Source organism: Cladophialophora yegresii, assembly GCF_000585515.1.
Source record: "Cladophialophora yegresii CBS 114405 chromosome Unknown aczIN-supercont1.3, whole genome shotgun sequence".
NCBI classification, from domain to species: Eukaryota; Fungi; Ascomycota; class Eurotiomycetes; order Chaetothyriales; family Herpotrichiellaceae; genus Cladophialophora; species Cladophialophora yegresii.
Window position 1 is genome coordinate 1,130,636 of NW_006913047.1, and position 17,767 is coordinate 1,148,402.

At 54.4% G+C, this 17,767-nt stretch overlaps 6 protein-coding genes across 6 annotated transcripts; 3 read left to right on the forward strand and 3 right to left on the reverse strand.

Annotated features, from left to right (window-relative positions):
- Positions 1 to 385: 385 nt before the first annotated feature.
- On the forward strand, positions 386 to 3,328 carry A1O7_04115 (uncharacterized protein; the record flags this gene model as incomplete). The annotated part of the gene is made up of 1 exon (XM_007758130.1): positions 386 to 3,328. One exon carries the CDS (start codon positions 386 to 388, stop codon positions 3,326 to 3,328), a length of 2,943 nt encoding a protein of 980 aa, XP_007756320.1.
- A 1,174-nt stretch (positions 3,329 to 4,502) lies between these two features.
- On the forward strand, positions 4,503 to 5,594 carry A1O7_04116 (arginase; the record flags this gene model as incomplete). Its single annotated transcript, XM_007758131.1, has 1 exon — positions 4,503 to 5,594. The coding sequence occupies one exon, from the start codon at positions 4,503 to 4,505 to the stop codon at positions 5,592 to 5,594; it is 1,092 nt and encodes a 363-aa protein (XP_007756321.1).
- Positions 5,595 to 7,025: 1,431 nt separating this feature from the next.
- Positions 7,026 to 8,881, reverse strand: A1O7_04117 (uncharacterized protein; the record flags this gene model as incomplete). Its single annotated transcript, XM_007758132.1, has 3 exons — positions 7,026 to 7,378; positions 7,456 to 8,145; positions 8,230 to 8,881. 3 exons carry the CDS (start codon positions 8,879 to 8,881, stop codon positions 7,026 to 7,028), a joined length of 1,695 nt encoding a protein of 564 aa, XP_007756322.1.
- A 743-nt stretch (positions 8,882 to 9,624) lies between these two features.
- A1O7_04118 (uncharacterized protein) lies at positions 9,625 to 11,411 on the reverse strand (the record flags this gene model as incomplete). The annotated part of the gene is made up of 2 exons (XM_007758133.1): positions 9,625 to 11,093; positions 11,147 to 11,411. 2 exons carry the CDS (start codon positions 11,409 to 11,411, stop codon positions 9,625 to 9,627), a joined length of 1,734 nt encoding a protein of 577 aa, XP_007756323.1.
- A 590-nt stretch (positions 11,412 to 12,001) lies between these two features.
- Positions 12,002 to 14,026, forward strand: A1O7_04119 (uncharacterized protein; the record flags this gene model as incomplete). Its single annotated transcript, XM_007758134.1, has 1 exon — positions 12,002 to 14,026. The coding sequence occupies one exon, from the start codon at positions 12,002 to 12,004 to the stop codon at positions 14,024 to 14,026; it is 2,025 nt and encodes a 674-aa protein (XP_007756324.1).
- A 356-nt stretch (positions 14,027 to 14,382) lies between these two features.
- On the reverse strand, positions 14,383 to 17,547 carry A1O7_04120 (uncharacterized protein; the record flags this gene model as incomplete). Its single annotated transcript, XM_007758135.1, has 1 exon — positions 14,383 to 17,547. One exon carries the CDS (start codon positions 17,545 to 17,547, stop codon positions 14,383 to 14,385), a length of 3,165 nt encoding a protein of 1,054 aa, XP_007756325.1.
- Positions 17,548 to 17,767: the final 220 nt, after the last annotated feature.

Here is a 17,767-nt window from a genome sequence, read left to right on the forward strand (position 1 = left end):
CTTCCAGAAGTACGGAGTACGGGGTACAGAGTACCTGTCCGGCGTTCATACCACCCAATATCCCGGCTCCTCTCCCTCACGGGGTTGACCTTTGCGCAAGAAGTCCTTCATGTATGCGTCCTCACAGATATCGCCAACACGCGAACAGCCTGCAAGTCGCTACCATAAATGAGCCCAGCTAGACCTCTATTCGACGAAACCGCAGCCTCTCGGCGGATACGCTGCACTTGAGGACTGCTGAGATTCGGGAACAGGTGGTCGAAGAATACACTGGTCGGACGGCAGGCAGTGTCAGTATGTTAGACTTCGGGACAGACATACGACTGTCTCGAATACGGATACCCGACCTGTGAAGGTCGCACAGCTGCTTCACAACAACGCGAGCATGGATCAAATTCAGCATGAGCCGGCTCTGCGGCGGTTGGAGGTCAATTGGGACCGGGGCTTAATCGCCGCCAGCATCGCGGTCTCTCTCCTTGGCGCCTTTACTTCAACCCAAATGATGTGTCAAGCACGAACATCCCGCTATCTCTCGGGCGTTCTAGTCTGGACGATATTGGGCAGCTTGACCTTTGGCTTCTGTTCGATCTGGTCCTTGCACTTCATTGCCATGTTGGCGTGCGAGCTGCCTGTCTTGATTGGGCTAAACGTACCCCTGACAGTCCTGAGCGCTTTTCTTGCTGTCACCTTCACTTTCCTGGCTCTGGCCTCAGATCTCATGCGCGAGAGGTATATCAGGTTTGTTAAGAAAAGGAGACAGATGGCTAGGCGGCAGAGCAAAAAGGGTGCAGCTAGGGTTCTGAACGGCAGCACAGAAGCGCTTCTGAGACCACGCACATCCGAAAGCGACCATGAGCCTCTGAGCGTGCATGGGCAGATGGACGACGCCGGAAATCACGGTATCATCAGGTACGAAGGCGACGCAAATATGACTCTAGGACCCTTGGAAGACCACTTTGCAGTTGGAAAACCTGCCAACGTTGCGACCGCCGAAGCTCCTCTTTCTCCCGACCGGCCTGACTCGCCGCCTACTTTTGCTTGGAGGCGGCCACTGCTTGGCCTGAATGCTTCTTCGCAGGAAGAGTCTTCTACTAACGATACGGAGAGTCTTCCTTGGAGTTCAGATGGAGAAGGTCGTCCCCGAGGATGGTCATCACCAAGTCACTCTGACAGCAGCAGCCTGGGCTTGCCTGGTTTCATGTCATTCAAGGTCCAAAAGTCGAATGCGCTCAAGACGACCAATGTTCTTGTCGGTACCGCTTACCTCTTGTACCGCGGGGCGACTTTGAGACACTTTGCAAAAGGCTTCATTTGGAGCTTAGCGATCACAAGCATGCACTATGTGGGAATACTGGCTCTAAAAATTCCCCAAGGCCATGTCACCCTGCAGCCATTCATCGTCCTACTCTCTGCGTCCATCAGTTGGCTGGTCTGTACCATTGGATGCATTTTGATACCTCAAATCGAAATCAATCTATCTCAACAGTTGATGTTCTCGACGGTCGCTGCAGCAGGAGTCGCCGCCATGCACTTTACTGGAATGTGGGCGACGACGTTCTGGTCTCGAGCACCTGAAACCACCAATCGCGGATATCCTCCCAACCTCGCGGTCGCCGTAACGAGTATAGCTATCCTGACATGCATGCTCGCCAACGGTCTCCTGGCTCATTCGGCGACTGTGGCTCGGAACAAGCTGGCAGAAATTGTTCAGACCAAACGAAAACTATGGGCAGCCATTGCTCAGAAGGAGAATGCAGAAGCCGCTGCGGCAGCTAGGAGCGAGTTCATCGCCAGTGCCAGCCACGAGATTCGGACCCCTCTGCACCAGCTGCAGGGCTACAGCGACCTCATGTCTCGTACAGAACTAAACGAAGAGGCTCGCTTGCTCTTACGCGCTATACAGCAGGCCACCAGATCTCTGTCCATGATCACTGCTAACGTCCTTGACTGGTCACGCTTGGAAAAGGGGGAAGCTGTATGTCGGCCAACCAGCCTCGATCTCCGAAGAGTGTGCGAGTCGATACTCACTATTCTGCCGAACAAAGACGATGAGGCGGGTACCGAACTCATGATTGTGGTCAGCCCCAATGTTCCGCATTCCCTCTTCTTGGACGAGACCTATGTGCAGCGAATTCTAATGAATTTGCTCACCAATGCATTGAAGTTTACACAGTCCGGCTATGTTTTACTCTTGGTGGAGATTGAGGGTGGTGAATTGGTCGTCACTGTCAGGGATTCTGGCGTCGGCATACCTGAATCGTTCTTGCCCGATCTGTTCGAGCCATTCAAGCAGGCCCAGATTCGAGGTGCTCACAGGGGAACCGGCCTCGGTTTGGCCATTATCCGGCAATTGCTCCAGAAAATGGATGGTGCAATCACAGTGGAGAGCAAATACCAGCAAGACGGAGAAGTGGGAACAGAATCATCCGGCAGTACTTTCACCGTCACAATCCCCGTCGCCGTGTCGGCTGATTTGCCTGACAGTCTGGAGTGTCTGGGTCCAAACCGGAGTATTGCTCTCTTTGGTTCGTGCAGCGAGCGAACGTTAGCAGGGCTGCAGCTGTCTTGGAAAGCTTTTGGCTTTGAACTGGTCCGAGCCAAACCGGACGACGCCATATCCGACTCCTGGGGATTTGTCTGGACGGATCTGATGTTCCTGCGAGCTAATGGGCAGCTTCTTAGGCGGATACTGGAGGTTCGACACCAGTTGGTTATTGTGTCTTACGATTCCCAGACGCTCCTGGACGAATCCCTTGGGTCAGTACCTCCACGCCACATTATCCCGATCAGAAGGCCTTTCTTGTGGCACCAGATCATCGAAAACATGATCACTTCAGCTCGAACTGGTCGGGCAACGATTGACCGTTCAGTCAGATTCGCGCAGGTCGTGGATGTGGTAGAGAATGGCAGTTCAAACCCAGCCCGCGAGACGAAAACACTCAGCGGGTCCACAGTGCTACTCGTCGAGGACAACAAGATCAATCAGAAGCTCGGAGTCAAGATGCTGAAGACACTCGGCTACAATGTCGTTGTGGCAGATGACGGCCAGTATGCGATCGAGAAGCTCCTCGAGAACGACAAGGACATTGCTGTGATACTAATGGATCAGTCAATGCCTCGTATGGACGGAATCACAGCAACCAAGAAAATTCGAGAAATGGAGCAGTCTGGAGCGCTCACAGGGAAGAGACGACCTATCATAATGGTCACTGCCGTGGTTGGTCCTGACGCTCAAGCACTGTGCATGTCGGCAGGTACAGACGCCTTCCTACCGAAGCCTCTGGCTCTGACGAAGCTCGATAACACACTGAAGAAGTACTTGGGCTGAACCTTGCTATATTTTCGGGATGATACCGTCCTTAATCCAGCAGTGCGCCCAGTCAGCACGGGCGGTTTCGCCATAGGGGCCTCAGAGGCCGGCCTTCTTGGCCAGGAGGCAGTCCAACAATTGCGCAGGAGCAGCTCGGGCTAAAAGTTGTGTCAATTCCATCAGCAGAGGAAGGTCCCTGCATCACTGATATATGGCCTCTTGAGGGAAACAGAACCAGTTGGCCAGTTGCTACTTGGGGCTCTTGGACGCAAAACCGATGGGAAAGAAGTAGAAAATCGCCGCTCACACGAGGTGGCGAGTTCAATTGGCCGCGTGTATCCGGCGAGGGGTCAGGTGGACACGATGTACATTTAAATGGAGGAGTGCCTACAACCGTCTGGTGTTGGCACGCCCTTGAAGAACGACGGATTTAGCAAATGGATTGCTTTCCCACTCATGGCGAAATTAACCATGTGATGCGGTAAAAAGGAGGACAAAAGCACTCAAGATTTCGGCTTCGTTGTCGAGTCTGTTTCTGTTAGCAATATAAACCGCAGCCTCGCCAGGAACTGTACTTAGGGGAACTGAAGTTGATAAGACAGGATGCAATGTCACTTAACGACCTAGCCCGGCTTTAATGGCTCCTCCTGGTGCGACACGTGCGGCTAATCCTGCACTTAGGGGATATCGATATGCAACTGCATGCAGGGCATGAACCTAGAATTTGCCCATGATGATCCAACCCCACGGCCCTGGCGTCGTCATGGTCTCCTTGCGCGCCAGGGGTCCGCCAGTCATGTCACATGTTGGCACGCGTTGTGGGCGAAGGTCTTCGAAAGCGCAACGGAGGGGCGCAGGGATCGTTGGAGAGTGGGATGCGATGAGATGGGAAGATGAAATGCGGCGACGCCCCTGCCAACACAAAAATATTATATTTCTACCCACTATTCTTACTGTGTACCATCCTCATTTTTCTGTTCACATTGGATTCTGCTGTAAAAGGTGTGGTGCCGGTCTGTACATAATACCAAAAGCAGGTGTTTTCTTTGTCTCTCTCTCCTTTCATTAGGTGGGTGCAAGTCGTGGTTCGGAGAGCCACCGTCATCTACGTACGCGCTTCACGACCACGGATACACTGCGCATTGACCCGGTATTCTGGTTCGCCCATACTTGTCTTCACTCTCATTCCGAGATGCACCCGATCGCCCCCGAGAAGTCCACCCCTTCAGCAACCAACGGGCATACCAACGGGCACACGAACGGTTACGCCTCGAAAGACCTCTCAAACGACCACGACCACGATATGACCTCCCCCTCTACCATAAGGCAGAAGTTTCTGCCTCACCCGGGCGACCTCGGCGTTGTGCTCGTCGGCTTCAGCGGCGGACAATGCAAAGAAGGAGTCGACGCTGCGCCGACGGCCCTGGTCAGCGCTGGCCTGCTGGAGCAGATCCGCGATGAGCTGGGGTACAAGCTGCACGGCGACATCGAAGTGCACAACTACAACGAGATGCGGGCGCAGTCCGACGAGCCGTACCGGGGCATGAAGAACCCCCGCTCCGTCAGCGCGGTGACGGAAAAGCTCGCAGGCCAAGTGTACGAGCAGGCGCGGCAGGGACGGATGGTCTTGACCCTCGGCGGCGACCACAGCATCGCCATCGGCACGATCGCCGGCACGGCCAAGGCCACCCACGAACGCTACGGCGGCAAGAAAGACATCGCCGTCATCTGGGTGGACGCCCACGCCGACATCAACACGCCCGAGACTTCGGAGAGCGGAAACATCCACGGCATGCCCGTGGCGTTTGCGACGGGGCTGGCCAGATCCCAGGAGCGCGACATGTTCGGGTGGATCCGAGACGACCAGCTGCTCTCGACCGCCAAGCTCGTCTACATTGGCCTGCGCGACGTGGACAAGGGCGAGAAGAAGATTTTGAGGGATCACGGCATCAAGGCGTTCAGCATGCACGACATCGACAGGCACGGTATCGGCCGGGTTGTCGAGATGGCACTCGCCCATATCGGCACCGACACGCCCATCCACCTGTCGTTTGACGTCGATGCCCTGGATCCGATGTGGGCGCCGTCGACGGGCACGCCCGTGAGAGGAGGCCTGACGCTGCGCGAGGGAGACTATATCGCCGAGTGTGTGCACGAAACGGGCCAGCTGGTCGCGATGGACCTCGTCGAGGTGAATCCCTCGCTGGAGGTTACGGGCGCCAGCGAAACAGTCAGGGCGGGTGTCAGTTTGGTGCGCTGTGCCTTGGGGGACACTTTATTGTGAAGAGATGATAGAGCGGAACACAGTCCTCTCATGTGGGGCGTGGTGCAAACTTCTCATGCGAGCGTGATGTATCAGGAACCCCGGTGTGTCAACTGTGAACAACTCCTTTGCTTCTTGATGGAGGAGAATCACGTAAGGTAGATCCTGGACTCATGTCCATTGCATTGGCGGTGTCCGACTCAATATTACAATATCTAGTATCGGTAAAACGTAGACGAAAAGGCCGGAAAAGAAGCAAGATGGAAACCCAGGTGAGGAAAAGGATGGCATCAGGACAGCATCAGCGTCGGCATCAGCGTCGGCATCAGCGTCGGCATCAGCGTCGGCATCTGCGTCTGCATGGACACCAGAACTTAGACAGACAGACTCAGCAGTCTGATTAATCACCTATTACTTACTTGCATATAAATGACAGAAGAAACGTCAGACCAGAAGCCTTGTACGGGAGTATAGACGTTTGCGACGGCGAGCCTTTTTCTCTGCCTGCAGCCCACGTTGAAACCTATCCAGGTACTGGAGGCATGCCAACAACAGTCTCGTCGCGCAAAGTCTACCTGATTACCGATCGGACACAGAGTCGACCACTCCCCTTCCTTGGGAAGTCGGTGGGGGAAGTATGTATACGTGTTTCGCTTTCCTTGTTTCTGATCCCTGGCATCCATCCTCCGTAACTCAGGTCAAGCCAGATCATATCAAGCCAATATCGTCGCTGGGTCATTTTCCACGATATCGTAGTAAGGTGGTAAAGAGATCGATCATGTACCTACTTTGACACTTAATACCCAGAACCCAGTAATTACAGCCCTGGAGACCGATGCTTGACTCTCGATTCTCAGTTCGGCTCCCTGCTTGCGTAGAAGAACACAGCAGTATTGGCACTAGTTCGCATGACTAATGAATTACCACGTTCGGATATTCGAGTGGCACCTACTGTAAGTGGCAAGCTGCTTGGGACGAATGTAGACGTTGCAACTTGAAACTTGGCGCGAAGCGAGGGATGTACTGTAGGTATGTTTTGGAGGTGGACTGCTCTTTCTGACCGATGCGATGCTCATCTACAGTAATTAGCACTACGAGTTACTATCTACAAATACCTGCTTCGCTGCATATTGCATTCCAGTACTCCTCCGGCTCCTATGCCCTTGGGGACTTAACCATGTACTATTATGCAGTATACACCTTAAAGGTAGACCGCTCCAACACATCGGCCCTAGCCCGCCGCGAGTTTTCTGCCCTGAGTCTTTGCGTAACGAACTGTATGCCTTGATCTGTGCCTGTACTTGTGGTTGTGCCTCTAGCCTCATTGCGAGCCCCAGCCAGGTCCTCCACAAGCCTAGTGCCGTCATGTGACAGCGGCCATCTTCTCTGATGCCCCTTCACCAATCTGGCCATTTGCCATTGTCCCGAATTGCTCGTCACGTCGTCCGAGGCTCAAAACACAGCTGCAACGGGCCGAGGCCGAGGGTGAACTGCAGGAAAGTCAGCGTTGGCTGAATGCTGTCTCGGTCGCACGAGCTGGAATGGGTGTGAGCTTACATGATCCCTTGTGCCCTTCAAGAGCTTCTCTCCCGTCTCTCCCTCCGCAAGCCTCACATTGAAGTCTCGAATGATATTTGCGGTCACAAGGCGGACCTCCATGTATGCCAGGTTCTTGCCTATACAGCCCATTGGCCCGGTGCTGAATGGGTGAAAGACTTCCTTGTTTTTGTAAGGCATCAATTCGGCAGACCGAGAGCCGTGGCGTTCAGGGATGAACGCGAGTGGATCGGGGTACAATTCTGGATCTAGAGATACGTTGTCAGCGCTGACGAACCTGGCCTCCTCACTAGCTGACGCGAGCAAGCACATTCGGGCCACGTACCTCTCGCCATAGCATATAGCGGCATCTGAACCACCGTTTTCCCGGGGATATGCACGTCTCCGATGACTACACCTTCATCGGGCGTCTCTCGGAATACGCCGCTGGGAACTGGTGGATTCAGTCTCAAGGCTTCATTGATGCTACCATTCAGGATGGGTGCATCTTGGATCTTAACATGTTCGATCTTTTCACCGGGCTTGACGAGGCTGTCCAGTTCTTTCCTGAGTCGGTCGAGAAGGCCCTCTTGCGTGGCGATGTGGTAGAATAAATGCACGAGTGTAGCGGCTGTGGTGTCGGAACCGGCAACGATGATTAGTCGAGAATCGCCTTGCAATATGGGGAGTTGTGCCTTCTGGCTCTCAGGATCCGAATTGTTGAAATGCTCAATCAAAGTGTGACTAATATCGGGATCAGCCAATTTGCCTTGCATCTTCATACGGTTGTCGAGCTGCTCGCAACAGTAGTTCAAGAAGCGAAAGTGATCTGCAGCCGCGCCAGGAATGGCGAGCAGTAATCGAAAGAGCCAGCTGGGTAATTGGACGCCAACCATGTCCATGCCATCGTTCAGCAGTTTGATGGCCCAATGCATCTCGCCCGATTCGAGGCACCCGTAGGAGGCTCCAAAGGCGAGATCGCCCATTACGTCGAAGGAATAGAGGTTGAACCATTTCGACATGTCCATTGGTTGGCCTGGAGGAGTTAGAATGGCGCCCATATGTAGTCGACAGCTTCGGCGTCAGGAGCGTAGGGCAAGAGATAAGCGCCTATACATACCATGCGACTCTTCCAATTTCTGAATGAGGAGGGCATTGTACCTTTGTACTCGGTTCTCATATCCTCTCAACGCCTTGTCGCTGAAAGCAGGGCTCCAGATCCTGCGTCTCCGGTCGTGCACCGCCCTACTCCTCGTTTGGTGCAGAGAAGACCTAGGCAAATCCGTGTCATACCACTCGCTCTTGGTGCATTTCGTCTTCGGGCCCATGGTGATTTCCACGCCGTCAGGGTGCGTCACAGAAATGCCGTGCGGGTCGAGCCGGACAAACTTGCCGTACTTTTGATGCTGCGCGAGCAGGTACTGATTGAGGTTCTTTGCGCCGCCGACCTGGAAGCTAAGGTAGAAGCGAGAGAGGCGAGCCCAGTAGGGTCCAGGAATTTTGTTCAGCGGATTGAAGAAGAGGCGGTAGATGATGAGGCTGCTATAGAGGCCAGCAAGATACAGTGACGCATACTGGGCGGTGAATGAGATAGCGTCTCTGAGGGGACTATTGTAATAATGGATCTGTGCAATGGTTGTGACAACGCATCCGAGAAGGAATGCTTGAATGTATCGAGTAGGGTATAACCAGTGTTCGCCTATCTTGAAGTAGAACAAGTGGGATGCGACGCCCGCCGTAACGACAATCAAAGGCACGTACGTCGACGACATTGTGATGACAGAAGAGGGCACGTCGAGGCAGAGACAAGAGGGAGCCGCACTCCTGGACAGCAGAGGGCACAGTCTATAACTGAACACTCTTCCAGGAGAGATTGTTTGACCCGTACGGAGTATGTATTCTATATCTCCAAAAATCAGGATCGGCTTACCCAGGCCACTCATTGCCGGGCCGCCTGATGTCGCAAGGGTGCCTTAGGCCCAACAGCTGAGCTCGTGGTGGGCGAGTGCTGCGTTAGGAAACCATACTAGTAAGAACAAGGTTCGCATCGCTTAGTCGGCTGTACTGTCTCATGGCTAATTAAAGTATCGCACGAAAATGCGGGGATCTTGGCCAGTTTCTGGGGCTTTCCTGTGTCGTAGGGTTCGAGTCGAGCTGACTCGGCGATATCGATAGGGACGACTCGAAATTCGAAGTCGGTACGGAATACGACGGGCAGAGTTATGTCTGAGATGCACAGCCGAAGCGAACGCTTTCAATCCCAGAATCACGTCTTCTGAGAGAAGACGTAAAGGTCAGCTCACAAGCGTTGTAACGCACGCTACCAAGACTCGGTGCTGGTTGCCTGAAGATATTGGGTAGTGGCTGCTGTGAATATAATACGCGTATTCACTTGACCGGCAGGGGGACGAATGGCGCGGCAAAGGAGGCCTTGGACCCCTGAATATGCTACCCAGATAGAGCTTTGAACCGTACGTTGTGGTGCCCTGTACGAGTACGGAGTGTCACCTCAGGATCAGCCCTCGCTGTCGTTCAAAATTAGTCGTCGAAGGGTCTGTTCGGCAATGGGTGCACGCATGTCTCCCTTGCGTGGATGTCGCATCATCTGCCCCATTAAAAACTGCAACTTGCCAATTTTGCCCTTTTCAACGATATCGCGGACGTGCTGGGGATGTTTCTCGATGATATCCTTGGCAATTCCTTCGTAGGATTCCGAGGACATCTCGAAGAACCGCAAATCCTCCTGGGTGATAATATTCGGGACGGATCGTTTATCGCCATTGTAGATAAGCTTGAGAATCTGCTTGGCAGAGACACCAGTTATCTCATTTGCCTTCAGTCGGTAGATGAGATCGGCCATTGTTCTTGACGTTACTACATTGTCGTCCCAATGCCTGCCGTCCGAGGACAACAGTGCGCCCAACTCATGCAGCACCCAGTTTCCGACCAGTTTGCCGTGGTCACGGGTAGTGGTCTCGAATCTACTGCTGGCTATCAATTCGTCAACGACTTGTTGAAAGAAGATCAGCCTCTCGCCGTCGTCCAGTTGAACCAACGTGCTCGCATCGGCGAACGTGAGGTCGTAGTCGTTGACTAGCAAATGTACGAGGTCGCTTTCCGTGGGAGGTAGAGTCTTCTTGACCCAAGAAATCAGGTCGTTGCTGAGGTAGAGTGGCGGAATGTCAGCATCGGGCATGTATCTGTAGTCGACTTCGCCCTCTTTGCCTCGAAGTCTCTTTGTTTCGTTCGGGGTTGTCATGGACCAGCCCCTAGTCTCGCCTTCAACAACGCCGCCCTGCTCGAGAACCCTGATCTGGCGGTCTCGTTCGGCCTCTATTGCGTCCTCAATGCCTTTGAAGGTGCTGAGATTCTTGATTTCTGTACGCTGACCAAGCCCTGTCACGCCACTGTAGGCATACGGACCAGCTGCAGCATCGCGGCGACGAACAGACACATTGACATCTGCCCTAAGGCCGCCTTGTTCCATCCCGGTTGTAACAGAGTCGACCGCATAGAGGATTGACTGGATCTTTCGAACATATTGGGCGGCATCACGTGGGGAGTGCAAATCAGGGAGGGAGATGATCTCGACCAAGGCCTGGCCGCAGCGATTGAAGTCAATCAGGGCTGTATTGGCATCGTCCTCTTGGGTCCTTGCCGTGTCCTGCTCCAGTTGCACTTGCTTGATATTGACTGTTAGGGTCCTGCCCTCTTCCAGTCCGTCCTCGGCATTCAGGACGACTTGACCATTCTTCGCAAAGGGATAGTAGTACTGTGTTATCTGGTAGCCGGCAGGCTGGTCGTGGTAGAAGTAGTGCTTGCGGTCGAAGCCGCTGACTGGTTCCACGGTGCACCTGAGGGCGAGGGCCGCACGTAGAGCTGGCAGGACCACACCAGGCTGGAGGACTGGGAGACTGCCCGGCAAAGCGATGTCGAAGGGAGCGATCTGATCATTTGGGGTAGCGCTTGGTGCGGTTATGGCGGCTAGTAACGCATTAGCCAGGCATCAGGTGGGTAGGAAAGACAGTAGTATTTACGTGAGAATAACTTTCGGGATACATTGAGCTGAGCATGGATCTCGATGCCCACAGTCAGTTCCCAGTCGTCGAGTATATCACGTCTTGCCGTCGTGGGGCCCGCGGCAGGAGCCACTCGGGCAGCTTTGGCAGCATCCTTTAACTGTTTGCGCAGAGGAGCACGATCATTCTGCAGCCACGGCGTGTATGAGTGAAATGGCCGGAGACTGCTGAGAGGCCGGAGTGGAAGGCGCTGGCGAGTCCATGCCAAACATCTTCCGTGCATCGGCTGCTAAAAGGCCTGCACCATGAACAAACAGCCAGGGAGGTTTGGCGACACGGTAATACGGGAATGGACTAACACCAAGCTGACGGTACCTGGGAAATCGATAGAGGACACGATGCTTGTGTGGCTTATGCCTAACCGTAGCACGTCTCGCACTCTCGCGCGGTCCCCTTAGGCAACCGTAGCCGGTGGAGCGGAATAATATATATCCGCTTTCGAGGAACCCTACCACCACAACTGTGCCAACATATGAGGTCAAGGGCTACTCCGTACATGCTCAAGGTTTCACAACAATGTCTTCGTGCTTCCTTACCTATGCCGAGCTCACAGGCTGCAACAGCATGATGCGGCAATCATGTCTGGCGGACCAGTGTTAGGGCTGCTGCTCAAGCTTCCCTCATCGTTAGCCTTGCCCTTCGGCTGCTAATCCGCGTCCCTCTCTCACCAACGGCTCGAGCTCGTGCGTGGGGAGATCAACACCACGTTTTCTTTCCACCTGAACCTTGCGAAATATCTCTCTACTCTTGAACCGTTTGGGTAGTCTTTCCCTTCTAAATGCTTCCCCAGGTCACCAAAATGGTACTGTCGATATGAAGTTGAATTCCCTGCCGCTGGTTGGCGGCCCCCAGCTTTACCAGGAATTCTGGAGCCGGCCGGGGTCGAAACCGTGGACTTTAGCCACCACCACCACCACTCTGGGCTTGTTCCTGGGGATCGGTGCACTGTTCCTTGCAAGATCCTACCTCTCGACAGATCGGGGTGCAGAAGAAGAAGTTTCTGCACCGGAAAGCGATCATCCTGCACTCAAAACCCACTCGACTACACGGCCATACAAGACGAAGTACGCAGAATATCCCTCTATAAGGACGTTCTACCATCCTCACGCTCATGCGGAAAAGTCACAAGTCATCGCAGACCTGCCTTTGCTGGTATTTATCCACGGGCTGGGCGGCTCGTTGCCTCAATTTGCGCCATTGCTGGGTAGTCTGGTTAATATCGCCCCGTGCTTTGGACTCGATCTGCCGGGCCATGGCATGTCGGCTTTCTCGCCTCAGGCTTACAATGCCTACGGAACCACAGCATTTTGTGAGCTATGGCAGACGGCGATCCGGGAAATCTGCGAGGAGCACGGACACAAGAAGGTCCTGTTCATCGGTCACAGCATGGGCTGCTCGATCGCGGCTCTGTTGGCCACCGATCCCTCTTTCCCGCTCGAAGTGGTAGGGTTTGTTGGCATCTGTCCGAAAGCAACACCACCGTCACCATCAGAGTCTGCCTCGGCAATGCGATTCCTCTCGTTGCCGGATCCGGTGCTCAACGTCTTGCGCATGTTGGACAGAAGGGGTGGAGTCAACTCAAAAAGCGTCGAGAGAATGGCCGGCAAGGCTGCAGGTGTAGACCTCCGACGTCTGCAATTAGCATACAACAAGAGCTTCAAGACGCCCGTATGGAAGCGCTCAGCTTTGGGTTGCCTACCAGTGTACGACTCCGTCGGAAAAGCAATCGGCGGTCTGCCTGGCAGGGAGGTCTGGGCCAGAATCCGGGTGCCTCTTCTCCTCGTAGCAGGAGAAGCAGACACAGTCACCAAGCCGACCGAAGTCGCAAAGATTGTCTCCTTTCTCGAGGAACCAGCACGCCAGAGCATTCAAGACGCCACCACGACAGCAGAACGACCACACAACACTACCGATCCCATACCTGACGATACGCCAACAACCAGCCAAGATAGCGCCAACGACTCTACAGCGGACGAACGCAAATTCGGCACCCTCCCTTCCACCACAGAGACATCCAGCCACAATTCGAAGGTGGTAAAGACGGCCATCCTGCCCTCTCCTGCCGCCCACGCCCTGATGTACGACCACTCGACCTACCGCACCGTGGCCGGCCTGATCGAGGACTTCCTCGCCCGCTACATCTCCCCCCAACTATCCCTCGGCTGGCAACTCCAACAACTCACCACCTCCGGCAAATGGGACGTGAAGAACCTGGAGAAATGGAAAAAGGTCCTTCCGGTCTCTGGCCCCATCGGCCATCCTCCCTCGCAAGGCATATTCCGGGCGTTGAAGACACTGAGAGAGCAAGACGAAATCCACACGCCGAGCGTATTTCTGAAGGAGTGGCGCGACAAGATCTTCGCCGTGATTGACATCTCACACGATTCGCCCGTCTACGACACGGCCTCGCTCGAAAGGGGCGGCATCCAGTACCACAAATTCCCAACCGTCTCCAAAGTGCCGCCCACAACCGTCGAGGTCGTGGACTTTATTGCCCTCGTCGACCGCCTCCGCGTGGAACTGGAACAACAACAGTCGGGCTGTAGCAAAAACATTGGCGTCCACTGCCACTACGGGTACAACCGCACGGGATTCTTCATCTGCTGCTATTTGATCGAGCGGTGCGGGTATCGCGCGCAGGACGCGCTGGACGAGTTTGCGGCCCAGAAACCGCCGGGCATCAAGCATGAGCATTTCATCGATACACTGTTTATGCGGTATCATGTCGGACTGAAGAAGGCGCCGACGCTGGTGGGGGCGGCGGCCATGGAGGACAATCCCCAGACCCGGAGTATGGCGGGCTCGGGCGTCGAGAGCGTGGGGTCTACGGATTCATAACGTGTAGAATAGAGGACATGAAGAATGCGTTCCTGCGTAGAGTGACGAGATCAGCCGGCCAGCCAGCCAGCCAGACATTCTTGTCCCCACCTGTCCAGTCGGTGCTGCATAGAGTGATATTGTACGCCACTGCGAGGCGCGTGAAAATCCAAGAAAGAGTGTGGAATCAAATCGTCGCCATCGCTGATACGGTACTGACGACGCACATGAAATGAGATACACTAAACAGCCGTTAATCACGACCACGTCGCACTTTCTTTTTCCTACGGTTCCTCGCTTGCTTGCTTTGCACGCCTACCCACCATCCCGCAGTGCAGGTCAGTACAGCACACCTATGTACCACGTCGACCCGGTGCCTACAACAACTTCAACTCCACAAAAGCCTTGACGACCGCATCGTCAATCCTGCCCAGCCACTCCGCCTGAAAAGCCTGTTCGCCACCGACCCTGCCGACAATGCCCCTTAGCTGCTCGGCAACGAAAGCGCGCACATTCACATTGTAAATCGGGTCATTGTTACTGACGATCCTCTTGCGGCCATCCTCGGGCGTCGCGTCCGGCCACTCAGGCACGTCGCCTCCACTACCGTGCCGGTTGTGGAACAGGTAGTCGCCCTGGCTGTCGTCGGCGGCCTCGAAGCCCAGCTCCGTGCAGACGTCCGTCCAGATGGTGAACAGGGTCTGCAGGTTCTCGAGCATGATGGTCGGGAAGAAGGGCGGTATGGTGGCGCCGAGAAGCGCTGTCAGGGCGAGGACTTGCAGCTTTTTGCGCAGGATGTCGCCTACGCTGTCGATGTGGGTAAGCCATTCGGCCACTAGCCATTGGATGGGTCGGAGGTGGACGTTGTGCGAAGACGTGCCAGCTGTGATGTCTGTCGCGGAGATGGCTTGGGCGAATTTGTCGGGTGAGAGGAGCGCGATGCGCGCTAAGAGGTTGAATAAACTGGTCTCCCCCGGGCCGATGATTTCGGGTGGTTTCTTGCTGGGACGCGGGTCCTGGTGGTATTCGTATGCTTCTTTGAGTGGCTGCAGGAGCGCAGCTAGGTAGCCTGTGTGCAGCATTGATTCGAGGAGGTGGGTCAGCGCTTGTTGAGGGTCTAGTGGGCAGAGAGACGGGATGGAGATTGTGGCGGCGAGATTCTCCAGGACGTGGGGCGCGAGAGAGGCGTCTCGGGCACGGCTGGTCGAGAGGGCGGCGAGCAGAGATTTGAGGCTTGTGAGAAGTGGCGCCAGGAAGTCAGGTGCCAGAATGGTCGCAGGCGATAATATCGTGTACGATTTGGCAAGCTCAAAAATTTGGCGCAGCAGGTCGCTACCCATGTCGAGGAGTGGGAGGAGCGAGCGAGATAGGGATAATAGGTGGGGGGACGCGCTGTCTGTAGGTGCATGTTGGATGATGGCGGTCCATAGCTCGAGAGCCTCCTCCAACAAGTATACTATGGCTTCTGATTGCGGTTGGATGGAGTCGTGGATCAGAGGGAGGATGGGTCCATGGTAGGCGAGGCTCTTCTGGCCGAGGCTGTTGACGATGGCTGTGATCATGGTCAAGATGGCCTGTTTCATCAAGTGCTCTTCACCGGATTCCGCCCACAGCGGCGGAAGCATGGACATGATACCCTGGGCGTACGGTTCGATGTGTCCTTCAAGTCTCGTGACGGCCACTCGGACCGTCTCCAGGAGTGCCATCTTCGTTTCGGACAGCTCGGTGTCGGCAACCAGAGACATCACGTTTTCCAGCAATGGCGTGGCGTAGGTTTGGAAATCCGCGAAATTGAACTCGAAGGGCTCAAGGATCAGCCGCAGTTGACGGGCTGCTGTTACTCGAACGACGTGATCGTTAAGCGGTTCTCGGCTGGAAAGCAAATGGGCAAATATCTGGTATACAGCCAGTCGATCCAGTGTCTCGGGTTTGATGGGTACCCAGTGACCCAAGAGGATGGCGGTTCTTCGGCGTAAGAGGTTGTAATTCGGTTCATTCATTTGGACTTCAGGGACTAGGGTGGTTCGAAGGAAGGTGTTGAAATCGAGGACATCCTCCAAGCAAGCGGCGGCGATACCGATGGCAGAGTACAGACTGTCCTTGAGGAGGACATCGGTGTTGGAAATGGTGGCGTAGCGCTGGAAGACCTCGAGTAACCGCGGTACAAGTAGCTCCTTGAAATTGATGACCAAGTCCAGAAACAGCTTCTCCGAACATGAGCGAATCGAGAACTCCCACGCATCTGTGATCTCTTCTTCCCGTCGTTCCCACTCATCTGGTTCTTCCTCCCACTCTCGTAGGTCCGAAGGACGAAGTACAAAATACTGCGTGACCAGTAGTTCCATCAATCGAATGACGAAGTCTTGGGTAAGGACGGTATTCTTGATGTACTCGACGGCATCTTTTCTGTCGTTCTTGTCCTCGGGAGTGACGTATTTGAAGGTCTGCACTGGATTGAAAACCATTTTCAGGCAAGCCCGGAACAGTAATAGGCCCTTCAGGCAGAGCTTCTCGATGGGTGACTCCTCATTCCTATCACCGTTGCGATATACCTTCCAGTCGAAGTTGCCTTGCAGAAGTGGCTGCTTGGCATAGCCTTGACTGATGATAGTCCAAGAGCGGTTCAGAATGTCCATGCAGCCGAGTAAGACAAAGGATGCTGGATGATTCCGAGCCGTGTCAAGGTATAGCTTCGATAACTGGAGCAGGTGCTTCAGCAGCATGCCTCGCATCTCCTCGGAAACATCTTGTGTGTAAGCTGCCCAGAAGGACTGTTGTTGCGTCTGCAGCAGGTCCCAGAACTGTTTGACGGCATCTTCGCGATGGGGTCGCTCAAAGCCTGCGATCACCAGGCGACGTAGAGTCTTGAGTGCGGAATGGCTGCTGACTATGCTAGACATATCGGACTGATTGGACTGCCACCTTCCCACCAAGCTGATGTAGAGACTGCCAAGAACCTGAAGAAGCTCCGATGAGACATCTTGAAGGCTCCTCTTCGTGCGCTGTAATCGTGCTGAAGCCAGTTCTTTGATGATTTGCAGGGTGATAGTCAAGATGTTGGATATGTACAGAGAATTGCTGGGTTCTTGACCCGCGGCTCGAAGGTGCTGAATTATCACACTGATGACATCCGGCCAGTCATGTGGGAATTCGTACCTAACGATTTTCGCCAACATCAAGGCATTCTGGAGAGCGAGTGCAGAGACAGGTTCACGGACACCTGCATCGATCGATCTTGACTTGATTTGCTCTTTCTCAGCCTTGGTGATGGGGTTGATTGCCGTTTTCCGCCAGTGCTTGTCGATGCCGTTTTTGAGTTGAATGATGGCTTGGAAGCGGACTTCTTGGCCAAGGGAGAAGTCGGAGTAGACACCCTGGAGAAGGGCATAATAGCCCGCGGACTTTTCCCAGTTGCCTATCTGTTGCGTCGCTGTCTTCAAGCTCTGAGCCGTGGGATGTGACGCGTTTGTGAGGGTTGATATAACAGCATCTCTCGTGAGCGGGTTCGTTTCCCCCTCCGCTTCGATGGTGAAAGAAGGCATCTTGCAGAGAAGCGGCCTAGAGAACCCTGATGATCATGTTGAGATGAGGATGAGTGATTGAGAAGAAGGGCAAGTGGCCTGGGTATCCAACAAAAATCTCATCAACATGAGACGGACAATGCCTGAAGAAGGCTGAAAATGAAACAAAGGAGCCGCAGCCTTTCGGAGTGGCGTCAACCAGGACAGCGTGGGTCGTGCGTGTCTGGTGTACAGGGGATGT